We start from the raw sequence: 14,150 nt of genomic DNA, 5'->3' as shown, positions 1-14,150 counted from the left end.
TTATTGTTGTTCATCTAGACCAGAAAAGCACACATTTTTATGAACAGAGAGAAACATTAGGAGTAAACTGGCACAGGTAACTGAGTGGGACACTACCATGTGGCATTCAACTGATTCTGTCAATTCAATTCTATCTGATTCTATTTTTCATGATGTCTTTCTATTACATTACTTCAAGCACTGAAAATATTTTATAGAGACAGACAATAATTGTGGAAGGTCTTTTTTAAACATTACAGTGCCTAAAATTTAGAGTGTAGCTCACTTTATAAGTGAAGACGTTGCATTGCACGGTTGCCAGAACCAAGTGATGGTTGGCAAGGGCGACCCGAAAGCTGTGCAGGTTAGCTGATGCTGCTTGCCAGACATGTAGGGTTGCACGTCCGCAGTGGCAAGCTCCGCCTCTGAAATACTTGGCTTTACTGTGAAAGAGTAGCGCACATAAACACACACACAGGTATGCACATACCGACACACGCATACAGACACAGAGAGAGAGAGATTAAAAGAGAAAAGAGGGAGAGGGACAATAGGTTAGATCGGGAATCTCATAATGTCTTTATAATGAGGGACGACAGTCATGATGGATGGCCATAAAAAACGTGCCACTGACACAGGTTGTCCTTTAGACACAGCGTAAGAGAAGAACGGTGGGATGATTGGCTAGCCCGAGGCTATAGGTCGGGGAACGACCCTGCCGTGGCCCATGTCTATGGGTCAGTGATTCAACCATGTGAGCTGTAATGAACAACAGGCAAAGGTACTTGTGCCACCTCAGGAAGCAGTCCACATCACTCATCACAGCCATTCTCTGCATTTTGAACAGCCTGTAAAACGAGGGACAAAGACTACCCAGACAGACATTTGCCATCACATAGTACACATCCTTACAAACAACTGATGAACAAAGTTTAAAATAGTACTCTGATGAACTGACGCCATGAATCCCTCTTCCTTTTTGTTAGTTGTGTATGTTTTATTTTTTTGTCATTCCGATAAATGTTTTGTGAAGTGGGAGAGTCAAAGATCATAAATAAAGTTTATACAAACAAGAAGGGGTCTGATTTTTCCACTTTTTGGCGCGCTATTGGGATTCCTCAAAAATATCTAAAGAAAGCAATAAAAATAGTTTATCTAGGTTTGAAGTCACAGCTATACACTGTCACAGGCAGACTCCTCTCAAGAGTTAAGAATTATGAGTATTCTTTGCCAAGTCATCATGACAATAAATTACATGTTTGGTCCTTGTTCTTCCCAAGCTGTATACATATTGTATAAGAACATATTGTTTATATGAGCTGCGCTGTACATACACATGTTGAGGACGCAAATAAATGCTGTGGACTAAGGGGGGTCTGGAGTCTGTGTGCAGAACAGAGCTTGGGCCATTTACACACTGCGCCAAGCCCCTTCAAAAGAGCCCCAATAATCAACAACAGCTGCCACTGCTACGTCAATCCTGCCCTGGAATCAACAAGCCCCCAAATTCCTCTCATACTAGAGCTGCTACCTGCCGTCCAACGAACTGGCCTGAAAGCAGCAGCAGTGCTGCAGCAGCCTCAGTGCTCAGACTAAGGCTCTGCTTCACTTCCTCAGGAATCAGTTAATCATTAACAAGTTAAAGTAGTGGCTTACCGTCAACCACCAGAGTGTAGCTCAGATTCCTGTAAAGGCCCTTCTCTTTGATTCCGAGGCTTAGAGTGAAAACACCAGCATGGTTCCGCTGCACATCATTGATGGACAGTTTATAACCAGACATCTTGTAACAAGTGGAATTCTTCTGGATAAGGACCCCATCCTTATACCTAAAATTGGAGCAAAGTTATATCATGAAGTTATTATAACTTAAGTTCAGGAACAAGACCACCAGAGCCTTACGTTGTTCTATTTTCCACACTTACCTATAAAGGTGTGTCTAACTCCTCTCTCTCACTCCGTCTCAGTTCTCAACTATCCACCTCCCCATCTCTTTTATTCTCTTCCGCCTTTCATTACAGGAACCAGGGGGCCAGGAGCCAAAGCTCCCTGGGTTATAACATGTTTGAAGGCCATCATCCATCTCTGGATTTAACCCCTCTCTTTCCTTTCATCCATCCCCTCGACCCCCTCTCATCCCTCAATCTATTTCCCTCACGTTCTGTCTACCAATAAATGTCATCAATTAAGACATGGTGTTTGTCAGTGAAATGATACATAAAAGAAAAAAAAAATGCTGTGTTTTTTATATTAGAGGCATCCCACACTCACTGCATAAGTTTTATTTATTGCGACTCTAAACCACTACATACCATGCTATCATGTCTGGTGGAGGCACGGCGTCGACCTTGGGGTCAAGCACAAGCCTTTTTCTACTTTCATTGACAGTCACTGTAGGCGGCTCATTCTTATAGAAGATGTCCAGGAATGGATGATCTGCAACAGAAGATTAATGATAAAAGAAGAAGAGAAGAAAGGACATATAATAGCTGTTTGTCCTTTAGTTGTATTATGATATTAATACTAGACCGTCCAAAGCATACTGACCATAGACAATGACTTTAGCTGAAACATTCTTAGATTTGGGGTACAGTTCAGCTTTGCAGTGGTACTCTCCCTTATTTGCCATGGTGATGTTTGGCAACTCCAAAACATTGCTCATTCCAAAAACCTGAGCAGGTGTCAAGTGTCTGGGCTTGTGTATATTATGTTGGTTTTCCTGCAGACAAAAGAAGCGCCATAAATGCAGCTAATACAATGTGTGATGGTCACTTTTAGATACATTGTGTCAACAGTAAACCCTGAACTTACTTCCTTCCCAGGAAAATACCAGGTGAAGTTGATTCTCCCATTAAAGGTGGTCTCCCCACTACAGTTGAGAACAAGGGTCTGTCCAACCACCAGTCTGACACGGTTTGGGGTGATTTTCACGTTATTAAGAACAAGAGCTGTGATATGGAGACAAATATAAAGACTGTGAAATGCAAAGCAATAAGAGAAATCGACACAAGTCTTTATTCTTTAAGAGTAAATTTCACTAGAAAGACAACAGACTCACTCTGTCTGAAAGGGATGTATAATGACTTGAACACGTGGCCGTTGACCACAGTGTTACAGGTGAGCTGTGAGTACTGTGCAATAGGACCATATGGAATCGTGAACCCCACCTCTGGATCCCAGTCTATTTTCTCTGGCAAATGTGGGGCCTGTAATGATAAAAATTATAAAAATTAAAGAGCACTGAGTCAGACAGACTAAAAACACAACCTCATTTAACGTTTAACTCATGCTCTACTGAGCTCAGCTGGGGAAAGACATCTTCTAGAGTGAAGGTCTAATCAGTTGGGGGGTTTTTTGTTAGTTTTTTTGCAGTGTAACCTCTGCAATTATTTATGCAATGGAGAAAATAATCACACTGTAGACGCGTGAAAAGATGAAAAGATGAACGTGCCTGCTGCTGTTTGTTCTCATGTCAGTGGTTGGTTGGGAGAAGAAGCAAAAGAAGGGAAGGAAGGAGAGCAGGAAGGTCACAATACCACTATCTGTGCCATCAGTTTGGTGTGTTTGTATAAAGGAGGCACAGTATATCAATCACAACCACATGCCGTTGAGTTTCATTCTGAGTTTCATTCTGCTGTATTGTGAAATCACTGCATTCATCTACTGGTATCTGCAACTTAAATCTAAGATCAAATGTTACCTGCTGTTTCCTGTGACTGGACACAGGCCGTACTGTTTTGGTGCCTTTCCTGATGTTTGTAAGAGAGGAGGGTCTAAATTTAGTCTCAGAGTCTATTCTGAGAAAAGCACTCTTGGAGCACCTTCCGGCTCGTACAGGAAGCAGACAGGATGACTCCCTTTACTGCCCATGAGCTTCCCTCAGACAAGCCACTGTCCCCTGTTTGTTTGTTTCTGTGTGCTAAAGTGAATTAACACACAAAGGGTGTGAGAACCAGTGGGATGCAGTGGGAGCACAGAAAGGAAACACTTTTTCCCCCGAAAGTTGATAACTAAGGATACACTGTGCTATGGTATTACTAGCTATCGTGTGGAGCTTATGGAACTTATAATAGCATAATAAACTACAGTAAAACACTTTGCTCCACTAGTGCAAGGCACGAGCATAAGGTGACTGTCTTTGACATGACTTACCACTGCCAGTGTTACAGAAGTATTAGGAGAGGTTGTCCGACAGGGGATCACAAGAGTGGTCTCATGTCTGTAGATGCCCAACATACGAGGTGTACGATCATAGGGTTCCACAAATGGTTGCTCAGGATCTGGGAGATAAAAAAAAAAAAAAAAGCGATAGTATGGTGGATTTTTCCCAGTGACCAAAATCAGAGAGAGTGAATGGTTCAGTTGCACAGATTATCCAGAAGGATAAGCGGCTATAACAAATGATAACAAATGGAAATGAATAAGTGCAATGTCAGGGCATTCAGCACAGTAATCAAACAGAGATCACATCGAAGATTAGTTTATTCTTGTCAAAACAGACAGCAGGGCAAAGACAGAGCCACCAGGTTAGGGGTGTGTTCCTACTGGGCAGCCGGGCATCAAACAGTAACTGTGGGAACTTCAAAGCTACACAAATAGTCTGTGAACGGTGTGAAGTCAAGCTTTAGTGGTGTGATAAAGGAACTATGTGTTGAAAAGTGTGCATGGAAAATAATCTAATGGACAGCTAATGAGGCCCAGCAGGCTGTGAAAACCACATTCCAAGAGCTTCCCGTTTTATATAATAGCTACATCTTAGATCAATATTTAATAACTTCATCTTTCTATCAACTGCTTGAAAGTAAAAAGATCAAATGGGCTGGAGCTAACATCCAATCTCCATTTGCATGATACTGTAACCGTAACTGGTTCCTTGTGACGGTTTAGAGAAGACTTGGAAAAACAGTAGCTATAGCAGGAAACCACAGTCAATGACCAGGGCTTCCCGGGCAATCCTGCTCACCCTTTCACCTCCAGAAACCACAGTACCACAGAATCCACTTCCTTTGTAACTGTAGGCATAGCTTATATAAACAATGAAAAAATAAGATAACTACTTATTTCCCTTTTCCTTCGTATGTTCTTCCTATCATCAGCTTTTCTTTTTTGCAGTTTTGTCCATTCTTACTTACTAATTCACTCCTTTTTGTCTTGCTAAAGTGAATGTTTTTTTTTCTGCAGGAAATATCAGATTGCTCTTTGTCCATTTCATTGTGTCCATTAAGAACCATTGTTTGTGGGCTCAGTTCACACCAGACCCTTCAACTGGCGTCGGCTGATGGCAATCATCCTATCACAACCGTTCTTTTTTAAATAACGAGTCTCCCATGACTTTGACAAAAACAAACAGCCGAAATTTGGATTAAGAAAAAAAAAATCAGTTCAAACAGAAACAACTCTTATCAGTGTTACAGTTTATAGACCAGTTCACTGTGTTTCTAAACATTATTACATTATTTTTTTTCCCATGCTGAAAAATGACTTGTATTCTAAACCGGAAGGGATTATCTGAGTGTTATGAAACTAAAACGTCAGTGGAGGTTTCTGTTATCCTATTCCAACTGGCTCATTGACTGTAGTTCATATAATGAAGGTTATGAAGTTCTCACCTTCGACATAGACGTAGGTTGAGGTGATGTGGTCTGAACCAGCTTTGGAGTATTTGCAGATATACCTCCCTGTATCACTGGCACTCAAGTGTGTGATTGTCAGGTTGCTGCAGTGCGAGCGAGAGGGATGCTTGGCCTCACACTGTTCCACCTTCACCCCCTCCGATGAGACTGATCGTTGGGCATTGCCAAGTGTCCAGTGCAAAGCACCATGACCTCTGTTGGAAGGCAGTGAGGGACAGTTTTAGATGAACTTATAGACAACATCTCTTAAATCACTCCTGCTGAGCCAAGATTTAAAGACTGAGAATAATTTGCATAAGATGTACAACTAAAAGTGTTTGATTTGAACCTTTAATATGAGTTCCACAGCGGGCCTGTTCTCTGTAAACAAAATAGTGCATAACTTGGATCTATTTTTAGGAAAAGTGTCACAGCTGGCAATGGCCTTACAAGCTTTTCAGTTCAGGATGGCAGCGGCTGATCCTTCCCTTGGGACGTTTTGGCTTGATGTTCATTCTGGGTTTATTTTGAGTTAATCTTGAGTCATCCGATAACTTGAACTTTCACATGGGAACATGTTTCTCTTGAAATATGTGCTTTGCTAACACATTCTTTCCACACAGAATCCATTTTAAAACTCTCATTAAAGAGATCCCAGAGGAACATCAAACATGTCTTGCATACCATGGACTTTGCCTGCAGAATCTTGGGTCAAGCAACCTTCAGTTCTCATGCAGTGACAGAAAACGAGACGGTGCTGTATGGGTCAGATGTCTATGCATATGGCCTTGTAGGGAAGCATTGCATTAGATAGCCAAGAATTTCTGAACATTCCTTGCAGGCCTGCAAAGTGATGCAATAACCTACATTCTTAACAAATGTGAATGGAGCACAGTTGGGTCCCACAATCCCTAAAGGACTGATAAATGTGGACCACTGCTTCCTGTCAAGCTTAATTGTAGACTGTAGCAAGTGGCCTGAGCACCAGGCATGGGCCATTTATTTCCCCCCTGGTCTTTCTGTCATGTAATGAGACCAGAGACGTTATAGCTGCAGTGAGTTCAGTAACTCCTGACTGAGCTCTGATAACTGACCAGGAATATGCGAGAGAAATGGGGGCTGTGACGATTTAGTTACAATAAAAACAGATGTTAGTTGTAATTGAGAACGATACGTGAGTAGGTTTACTGAGTTACATTCAGCACTGGAGAAATATAATGTTTTACACCTACTGGCATCGAAAACAAGTAGGTATATTAGGTGACATAATTACCTGCATATGAGGATCAAAGAGTCATCTTTATGAAGAATGAGTGTTTTGTCAGACGGCTGAATCTTCGGTGAGCGGTCTCTCTCTGTGTGTCCTGTTGAACACACACACAGCACTTAGGGAACAACTTCAACACACTTGTACATTTACAGCATCGGTTTAATGATGTGTGTCTGTCACCATTGCGCTACAGCGAATGAAAAACACCACTGGAAATTCCCATGAATCACTTCAGTGCTCTGCATGTGTGTTCACTTTGTGGAGCTCTACTTTTGCCTCTTATGCAAGTGATTGTCTGCTGTGAGCACAACAGGGATGTTTCCGGCGCTGTGGGGCTGTTGTCAATTGTTGTTGTCTTGGATGAGCAGAAAGATAGACATGGATGGAAAAGATGGAGGATGGAGATTATACAGAGAGCAGCTGTGCCACTTTTCATGGAAGGTCACAATCATGACTGAGGCAGACCCCGATGACTGTCTTTGCATGTGTTTCCTCACCTCACTCAACCGTCTTTTGTGGGTGCACCTTTCCTCTCTTTATGGAATAAGCGTTTTTTTTTCACTTACTAATGACCTTGCACTCTGAATGCTATTCTGAAAATATCATGATCAAAAACAAGAGGTCGAGATGCTGGATTTAAAGGTGCCCTTGCTTTGGCGTGCAGCCAGCTGAATCTGTTGATAGGTCTCTCTAAGAGCAATCAACATAGGAAACTTTGTGATTATCCCAGCTGTCCAGGAGGTGTTACAGTCCCATATGTGAGTTCCTCCTTTTCACTGAGATCCCCGAACCGTTGGTCATTGCGGTCAGAAAACAAGTTTAAGTGTACTCTCCAATTTGTAGCACATCTATAAGAAAGACCAGAGTTTGACATTGCAGACCCATGGACTAGTTAATGTAAACACGCGTGTATGCACATTTACATGCACACACAAACTCAGTCAAGCACACCTGCATTTACAAATGCAAACACATACACACACACAAACTCTCAAATTTGACCAGTATTTGTCTATTATTCTGAACAGCTGTTGCACAAAGAAAGAGCTGATGGTGCCAGTGTTGGCAGTGGCTCTCAATATCCACTTCCTCACAAAAATATTGTAACATCATTGTTTTATTGTTCAAGGTTAAGCAGAGGGGAAGGGTTGTGGCTCACACACTTTCATGTTATGATACCTCATGTTTTAGACTGCATATTACATGACTAAAAATCACAGTTTGTGGCCTTAATGAACAATAATTTCACACACAGTTCAAAGGTTAATAACTATAATATCTAATACTGGTTTCTTTGTTGCTGTCAAAGTAATTTTCTCAAGAACTTTCTAATTTGCATTTTCCTTGGCTCGCTGATTGCTGGACCAACAATAATGAATCAAACTGAAGTTGACTTATGAGGCAAGTCAGATACAAGGTAAAAAAAAAAGTCCATTGCTTTGCTGTCTGACAGACTAATTTCTGCACAGCTAACTTGTGGTTTACTTTAACTTAAAGATACAAATTCTGGCATCTCTTTGCACACATAACAACCAAAAACATCATCTTGACCTTGACTTTTGTGGTTAAGCGGCTCATCTCTTAAAACTAGCCTATTTTTGCCCTATTCTCCTTAGTAATGCACCCCAGATGGAAGAATCAGCATGGGCCCCCAGCAGCCCGCTAAAAAAAGACAAGAGAAGAAAAGGGAGAAAAAACATCCCGTGGTTGTCTCTCTACACCCACACCCTCAAAACTCCCACCTGCCCCTGTGCCTGCCCAGCGCTGACCTCAGCAAGCATCCCAATAGCCCTAACCCCCCGCAACAGCTGTGTGCTGCATTCCTCCAGGATATTGCCTGAAAAATGCCAGAAATGGCTCTTATTGTGTCGGTTCAAAGAGCCCTGAAGCTGGTTCTCATTAAGAGCCATTAAAAAGAAGACAAGCATGGAACAAACAGCGTGAAGGAGAGAGAGAGAGGCTGAGTGACTTCTGGTTCAGTTTCTCAGTCACCACGAATCTAACTGATTACTGGCACAAGGCCAAGTTAACTAAGATTAGACGAGGATCAGATTTGAGTGTCGTTGCATGTCCTTGTGTCGTCGCTTGGCATTGATTGAGCGAAGTGGCACAGGACATTTTATTTGGAAAACATTTGTGGTAGGTTCACTACAAGTCAGGGAAAGAGAAAGTAAAAATCTTGCAGTGACGGATTCCTGGATTACTCTACACTGTTCAGAAATGTTTGCTCAAATATTTAGCCTGAAAGAAAAGCAAAGGCCAAAGCATACTTTTCAACAAGTCTAAAGGATCATGAATAATATGTTATGCATGTTATTTAGAATTATAAAAGCACTCATTTAGGTGTGTTGTGACATGGTGAGAACTGCAACTACAATGAGATGATATGACATTAATAGTAAGAGAGAGGAAAACATGTATTAATGTCAAGTGTTATTTCATATTGAATATTTCTAGATTGCTCAGCAGCCATCTATATCAGCTTTCATACAATATCTATGTCATACAGTTTTACAACAACTTTAGAAACAGTGAAGAGATAACAAATGGTTACAGACGGGTAATGAATGAACAACAGGAAAGAAGCTTAGAGAAAATGCACGAGAAGAAGACACAAGTTGGTGTAACTATTGGCAAGACAAGACCAGCCTTGGTGATGCAGGTCATGGCTGTTGCGCAATAAAAACCACTATTACTGTATAAGATGACTGTACTGTCATTAAACTGAACAGGAAACCCCAGGTCACTGCCCCTCAAGTGTGTGGCATAATGTGCGGAACTCCCATCTCTTCTGTTGAGAGTACACTTCACGTCCTCGTACTTCCCATCCCGTCATGAAACAACGCGACTGTCTTGAGAGTTGGGGGGAGGAATCTTTTTTTGGTACTGCAATGCCAAAAGTAACAATACTGGCTGACATCTAACCTTGCCACCGTTTCCCTTCAATTTCTGTGACAACAAAAGATGTAGAGAGAGTAGAGAGTCAGTGACTGTTTAACAAAAGAGTGCATGGTCACTCTTGGTGAGTCATCTTCTCTGAAGTGTTACCATGGCGACGGGAAAGAAACATTTGTGGTTACTGAAGATATTCCTGAAAGAACTAAGGATGCAACCTGATGAACACATTAACAGTCTACAAACATAAAATGGTCTTTCAGTGCTTAACGGGACATGCTGTTACGCGTTTACCATTTAATGAATCAGCTTGATTCTTATCTACAGTACAATAAGTTAAAGAATGACACATCTCATTGTCATAGTAGCATCCTGCTGCACAAAGACTTTGTGATTTTAGGTTGAGAGTTTCAAGGAGAACACTGAGACAAATTTACTACACTGACCCAAAACTAAACCTCTGACAAGTCTTCGGACCACCTGCCATAATAAGAAGAGTCTGTGTGCTACAGTCCATGTATTATGCAGTATTCTTACACACTGAGCCCTTCTGAAAAACCTGCCTATTTGCCAACTGCAAGGTTAAGACAACAGTTACGGAGAGTGCCTTTTTTATTAGCCGTATATTAGCCTTTGGAGATTTGGAGGCAAAATGCCCCAGACTCCTCTTAAAACAGCAAAATAAAGGAACATCTGGCCATGATGGGTGGCCATTCCAGGTTATATAAAGCTGAGTGAAGCCAACAAGCAGGAATCTCCTGCATGAGACTCCTAAATAATAAACCCAGTGGACTCCTGTTCCATAATATATGATTAAGACTACTAGGCAGACAGAAGCTCCTTGAAATTGAAATCGCATGCAGGACTCTAAGAAAATATATTGCTGGCTCAGAGTGGATATACCTAGTATGAAACAGATGCCCCAATAATCCAATAAGAACAGCTACATAGTGCAATTTGTAATGTTGACTATCACTGTGTAAGGGAATGACTTCTGCTCTCCTGGTAGGTCTTCAAATCCAGGTGAGGGTATGTGTCCATGGATGTATTTTTCTTGAGCTGCCTGCATGGACCCATGGGCCCACTCCACTTGGCTGACCTCTCGTCACTCCCATTTTACAGTCCTTCTCAAATGTCCAAGCAGGGAAGAAGACATTACTCCATACAAATTGCACACAACATCAGCCCAGTCTGATAGAATGTCTAGATTGTACAGGAATAAATGTCTGACCGATTCAATGTGGGGAGGAGGACATTTAATTTGACTCAACTCTTAAATCATTACTTGTTTAAATAATTGCTTTGCTTCACTTGTATTTTTCCCCAGAATTAGAATAATAGACTCAATGTGACTCTACATTTAGAACCGATTACTCCTTAGGTTTTACTAACTACCTGGTATACATATCTATGAAATTCCCACACTGAAGCATTATTGTGTGCATCATATTCCAAATGATATGTACATTGCACAGAACAGCAAAAAGGTTGTCCCCTCAGTCTGAGCAGTTATGCTTCATCTAAATTGATGTCAAAAGGTCACAAACCTTGACCTTGCTCTTTTCTGAATAGATACTTTAGGGAAGAGCATTTACTTCTTTCTTCTTCACTATTGTATTATTTAAAGACTAAAATGTGCCTCACTAAAATTAGCAGTTCAGACCATAACTTTAATACCGTGACCTCACTGAAAGAAGACTACATGAATCTTGATTTTGGTCGATTACATCTCAGAATAAAAAGAGACAACCTGAAGACCATCAATTACTAATGACTCTACCAGTCAGTGGCTCTTGTGCAAAAACAATACCCCACTTTCCTCCTTGCCATTGTCTTGTGGATGAAGCTTGACATAACTGAGTATGATCACAAGGAGCCCCAGGAAGAATATCTTTGCTCAGGTAGCGTGTCACGTTTCCGTGACCTTTACTAGCCAGAACAATTCCAGGCTGCCTGTTGTCCCTGCATCCGCTTCCTCCTTGCGTCTTTCCCACGCTTTGTGTGTGGACAGTGAAGGAAATCTACTTAAAAACACTGTAGACAAAGCTTCATACGCTGAAAGTGTGTTTGAGAGTGTGTGTGTGCGTGTGTGTAGTGCGGGAGGGGGTTGAATGTGAATAGCATTTCCTTTGTTTGGATGGGCTGTTTATTTGGAAATGGTGAGGAAGCCTCAGTGTGTATCTCAGTGGCGCACTCGACCTGGCGCAAGGTGGAGGAACATCCATGTTTTATACTCTGTCTGTTTGACACTGAGACAATGAAGCTGATTGTGCTGATAGAAAAATACACACGGTCTCTTCCCCAAATGTTTCGTCCTGTTCCCTCACAGATAACAATTGCTGGAATAAACCTTTTTTTCATAATACATAACAAAATGATGATTTGCAAAATTTTAAGTATATCCAAGAAAGGTCCAATAGAAAATCACAAATAAAGTCAATCTTATTCTAAAATCTTGTCTGCCCAATTACCAGTCTGAAACATTTTATATTAATAATCAGCTCATTACAACGGGGTAAGACGACCTCTAGCGGCGACCATGAGGACTGCAGCCTGACTTTAATTGTTGACGCATAATTTTCTCAAAACGTGCAAATATATTGTGTATTTTCTGCTGTCATAGCCATAAAAAAACAAAATTAAAATAAATGCTGTAAAGATTTGGATAAAAGGAAAAATTATAAAACAAATTATCAATTAAACGCATGGTGTAAGATTACTGTTAAGAGATTAAATCGGATTAAAATACTCCACAATAACACGTCTCCTTCCGATAATTGACAGCTTATTACAACAAAAGTCTGTAAATCAATAGTGCATTCATTCATTCATTCATTGAAGGGAATCAAACATAAAATAACTGCGCGATGCTAAATGTCTGTTCTTTCATTCGTAAGTCGTTTACGCGTAAATAACTTTGAACGAATGGCTTCTTACCATTTGTGAGTGATAAAAAACACGAGATGACAACGATCAGTTTGAAGCAGTCGGATGAGCCCATCCTGCCAACTTCACCAAAATTCAAAGTTAGAAATGAAGTAAAACAGTCCCTGGCAGGGGCTTTCAATTCCGAAAAAAAGGTCAAAAAGTTTCTTCACAAATGAAATGAAATCAAATCTCAAATGTCTGTTAAAAAAATCGCCTTAAAAATCCACAAAGTCTTCAGGTGCGCAAGGAAAAAGCAGCAGTGGTTCTCCCGTATCCCATGGCGCGTTTCGCGGGGGAGCTCTCCCCAGCCTGGTAAGTCCAACTCCCGATCCTGCAGTGAGGAGACGGATGTACCGCTGTATCCTCGGGGCAGGTGCAACAACAACAAATACAAGTTAAACGAAACAAATTTAATGAGTGGCAAGGTCTAAAAGCCGAGCGAGAGGTATTTTGGTTCCAAACCAGCCTCGGGAAAACTCTCTAAACTATATGATCAATCAGCTTTTGGTGCGCGCATTGGACAATTTCTCCTCCCTTTCGCCTCTGTGCAACACTTCAGAGTCCATGCGTGACACACGTTTTATGGAGACATGGAGGAAGGACGCAACGTCACTTTGTTGGGAAGGATGAACTGTTCTCTTCTGGGTACTTAGGAGGAGGAGGAGGAGGAGGAGGAGGACACTTGTGAACACAGAAAAATCTGGACACACTAACAAATGATTATCAGGCATAATTTTTGATGGACAATTACCAGAATGCCATTGTACACTAATTGGACAATGCAAATATGCAATAGAAATTACACAAGCAATCAACTGTGTTAAATGAAATTATAAAGCAGATCAGTACACCACCTTTAGTTATTTCCTTAACCGACCTTTGTGTCTTTGACAAAATCAACCTACTGTGTAGCTAAGGATAAAGGTAGCGGCAGTTATCAGGAGGAAAAAACAATGAAATGCAAACAATCACTGTGATATCAGGATGAATCTATCGCCCAGAGTAAACGTTTGCCTGATTTATTTTTAACCCGAGTAACAGGATGCACTGCTTTTTATATCAATGTAAATAATCGTCTTTTGTCCAGTACCCTGCAGTGTGTGGATGTGCCGCAGACTGTTTTCTTTTATCACAACAACAATCACATTGATGTTGCAGGTCATAGTAGCAGGCACTGTAAATAAGAACATCCTGCCCTCACCTTTCCACCCACATCAGGACACAACAGCTGCCATTTTGGGGATTGGATCAGGAGTGGTCGTGCGTGCAGTAGAGTAGGTGAGGCATGCTCGTCCATCCCTGCAAATTGTGACAAAGTACATGACAGAATGCATGGGAAACCATTCAGAGCATACCAGTAGTGGGAGTCTTTTTGGTTTCAGCACTGTCATAACTCAAGAATTCAGAGAGTTCCTACTATCAGTATTTTAGTTAACAGTCAAGCATGGTTTATGTTTCCTGACTAAGTC

The 14,150-nt window shown here is 41.3% G+C and overlaps 1 protein-coding gene across 1 annotated transcript in view; it reads right to left on the bottom strand.

The window, feature by feature from the left end:
• The window catches only part of kdrl (kinase insert domain receptor like), a 38,131-nt gene extending 25,318 nt beyond the window's left edge, over positions 1-12,813 (bottom strand). Inside the window, exons 1-10 of the mRNA XM_084549623.1 lie at positions 12,691-12,813; positions 6,862-6,952; positions 5,586-5,803; positions 4,129-4,256; positions 3,035-3,182; positions 2,788-2,924; positions 2,524-2,695; positions 2,289-2,412; positions 1,636-1,805; positions 266-422 (exon numbers count right to left, since the gene is read on the bottom strand). Of these exons, the coding sequence (XP_084405749.1) occupies positions 266-422; positions 1,636-1,805; positions 2,289-2,412; positions 2,524-2,695; positions 2,788-2,924; positions 3,035-3,182; positions 4,129-4,256; positions 5,586-5,803; positions 6,862-6,952; positions 12,691-12,754 (1,409 nt within the window). The 5' untranslated portion in view covers positions 12,755-12,813. The remainder of the gene's footprint in view (positions 1-265; positions 423-1,635; positions 1,806-2,288; positions 2,413-2,523; positions 2,696-2,787; positions 2,925-3,034; positions 3,183-4,128; positions 4,257-5,585; positions 5,804-6,861; positions 6,953-12,690) is intronic.
• Between the last annotated feature and the right edge of the window lie 1,337 nt (positions 12,814-14,150).

Source organism: Chelon labrosus, assembly GCF_963514085.1.
Source record: "Chelon labrosus genome assembly, chromosome: 8".
Taxonomy (NCBI): domain Eukaryota; kingdom Metazoa; phylum Chordata; class Actinopteri; order Mugiliformes; family Mugilidae; genus Chelon; species Chelon labrosus.
Note: the sequence above shows the minus strand (reverse complement) of the source record. Positions and strands in the feature narration are given on the sequence as shown.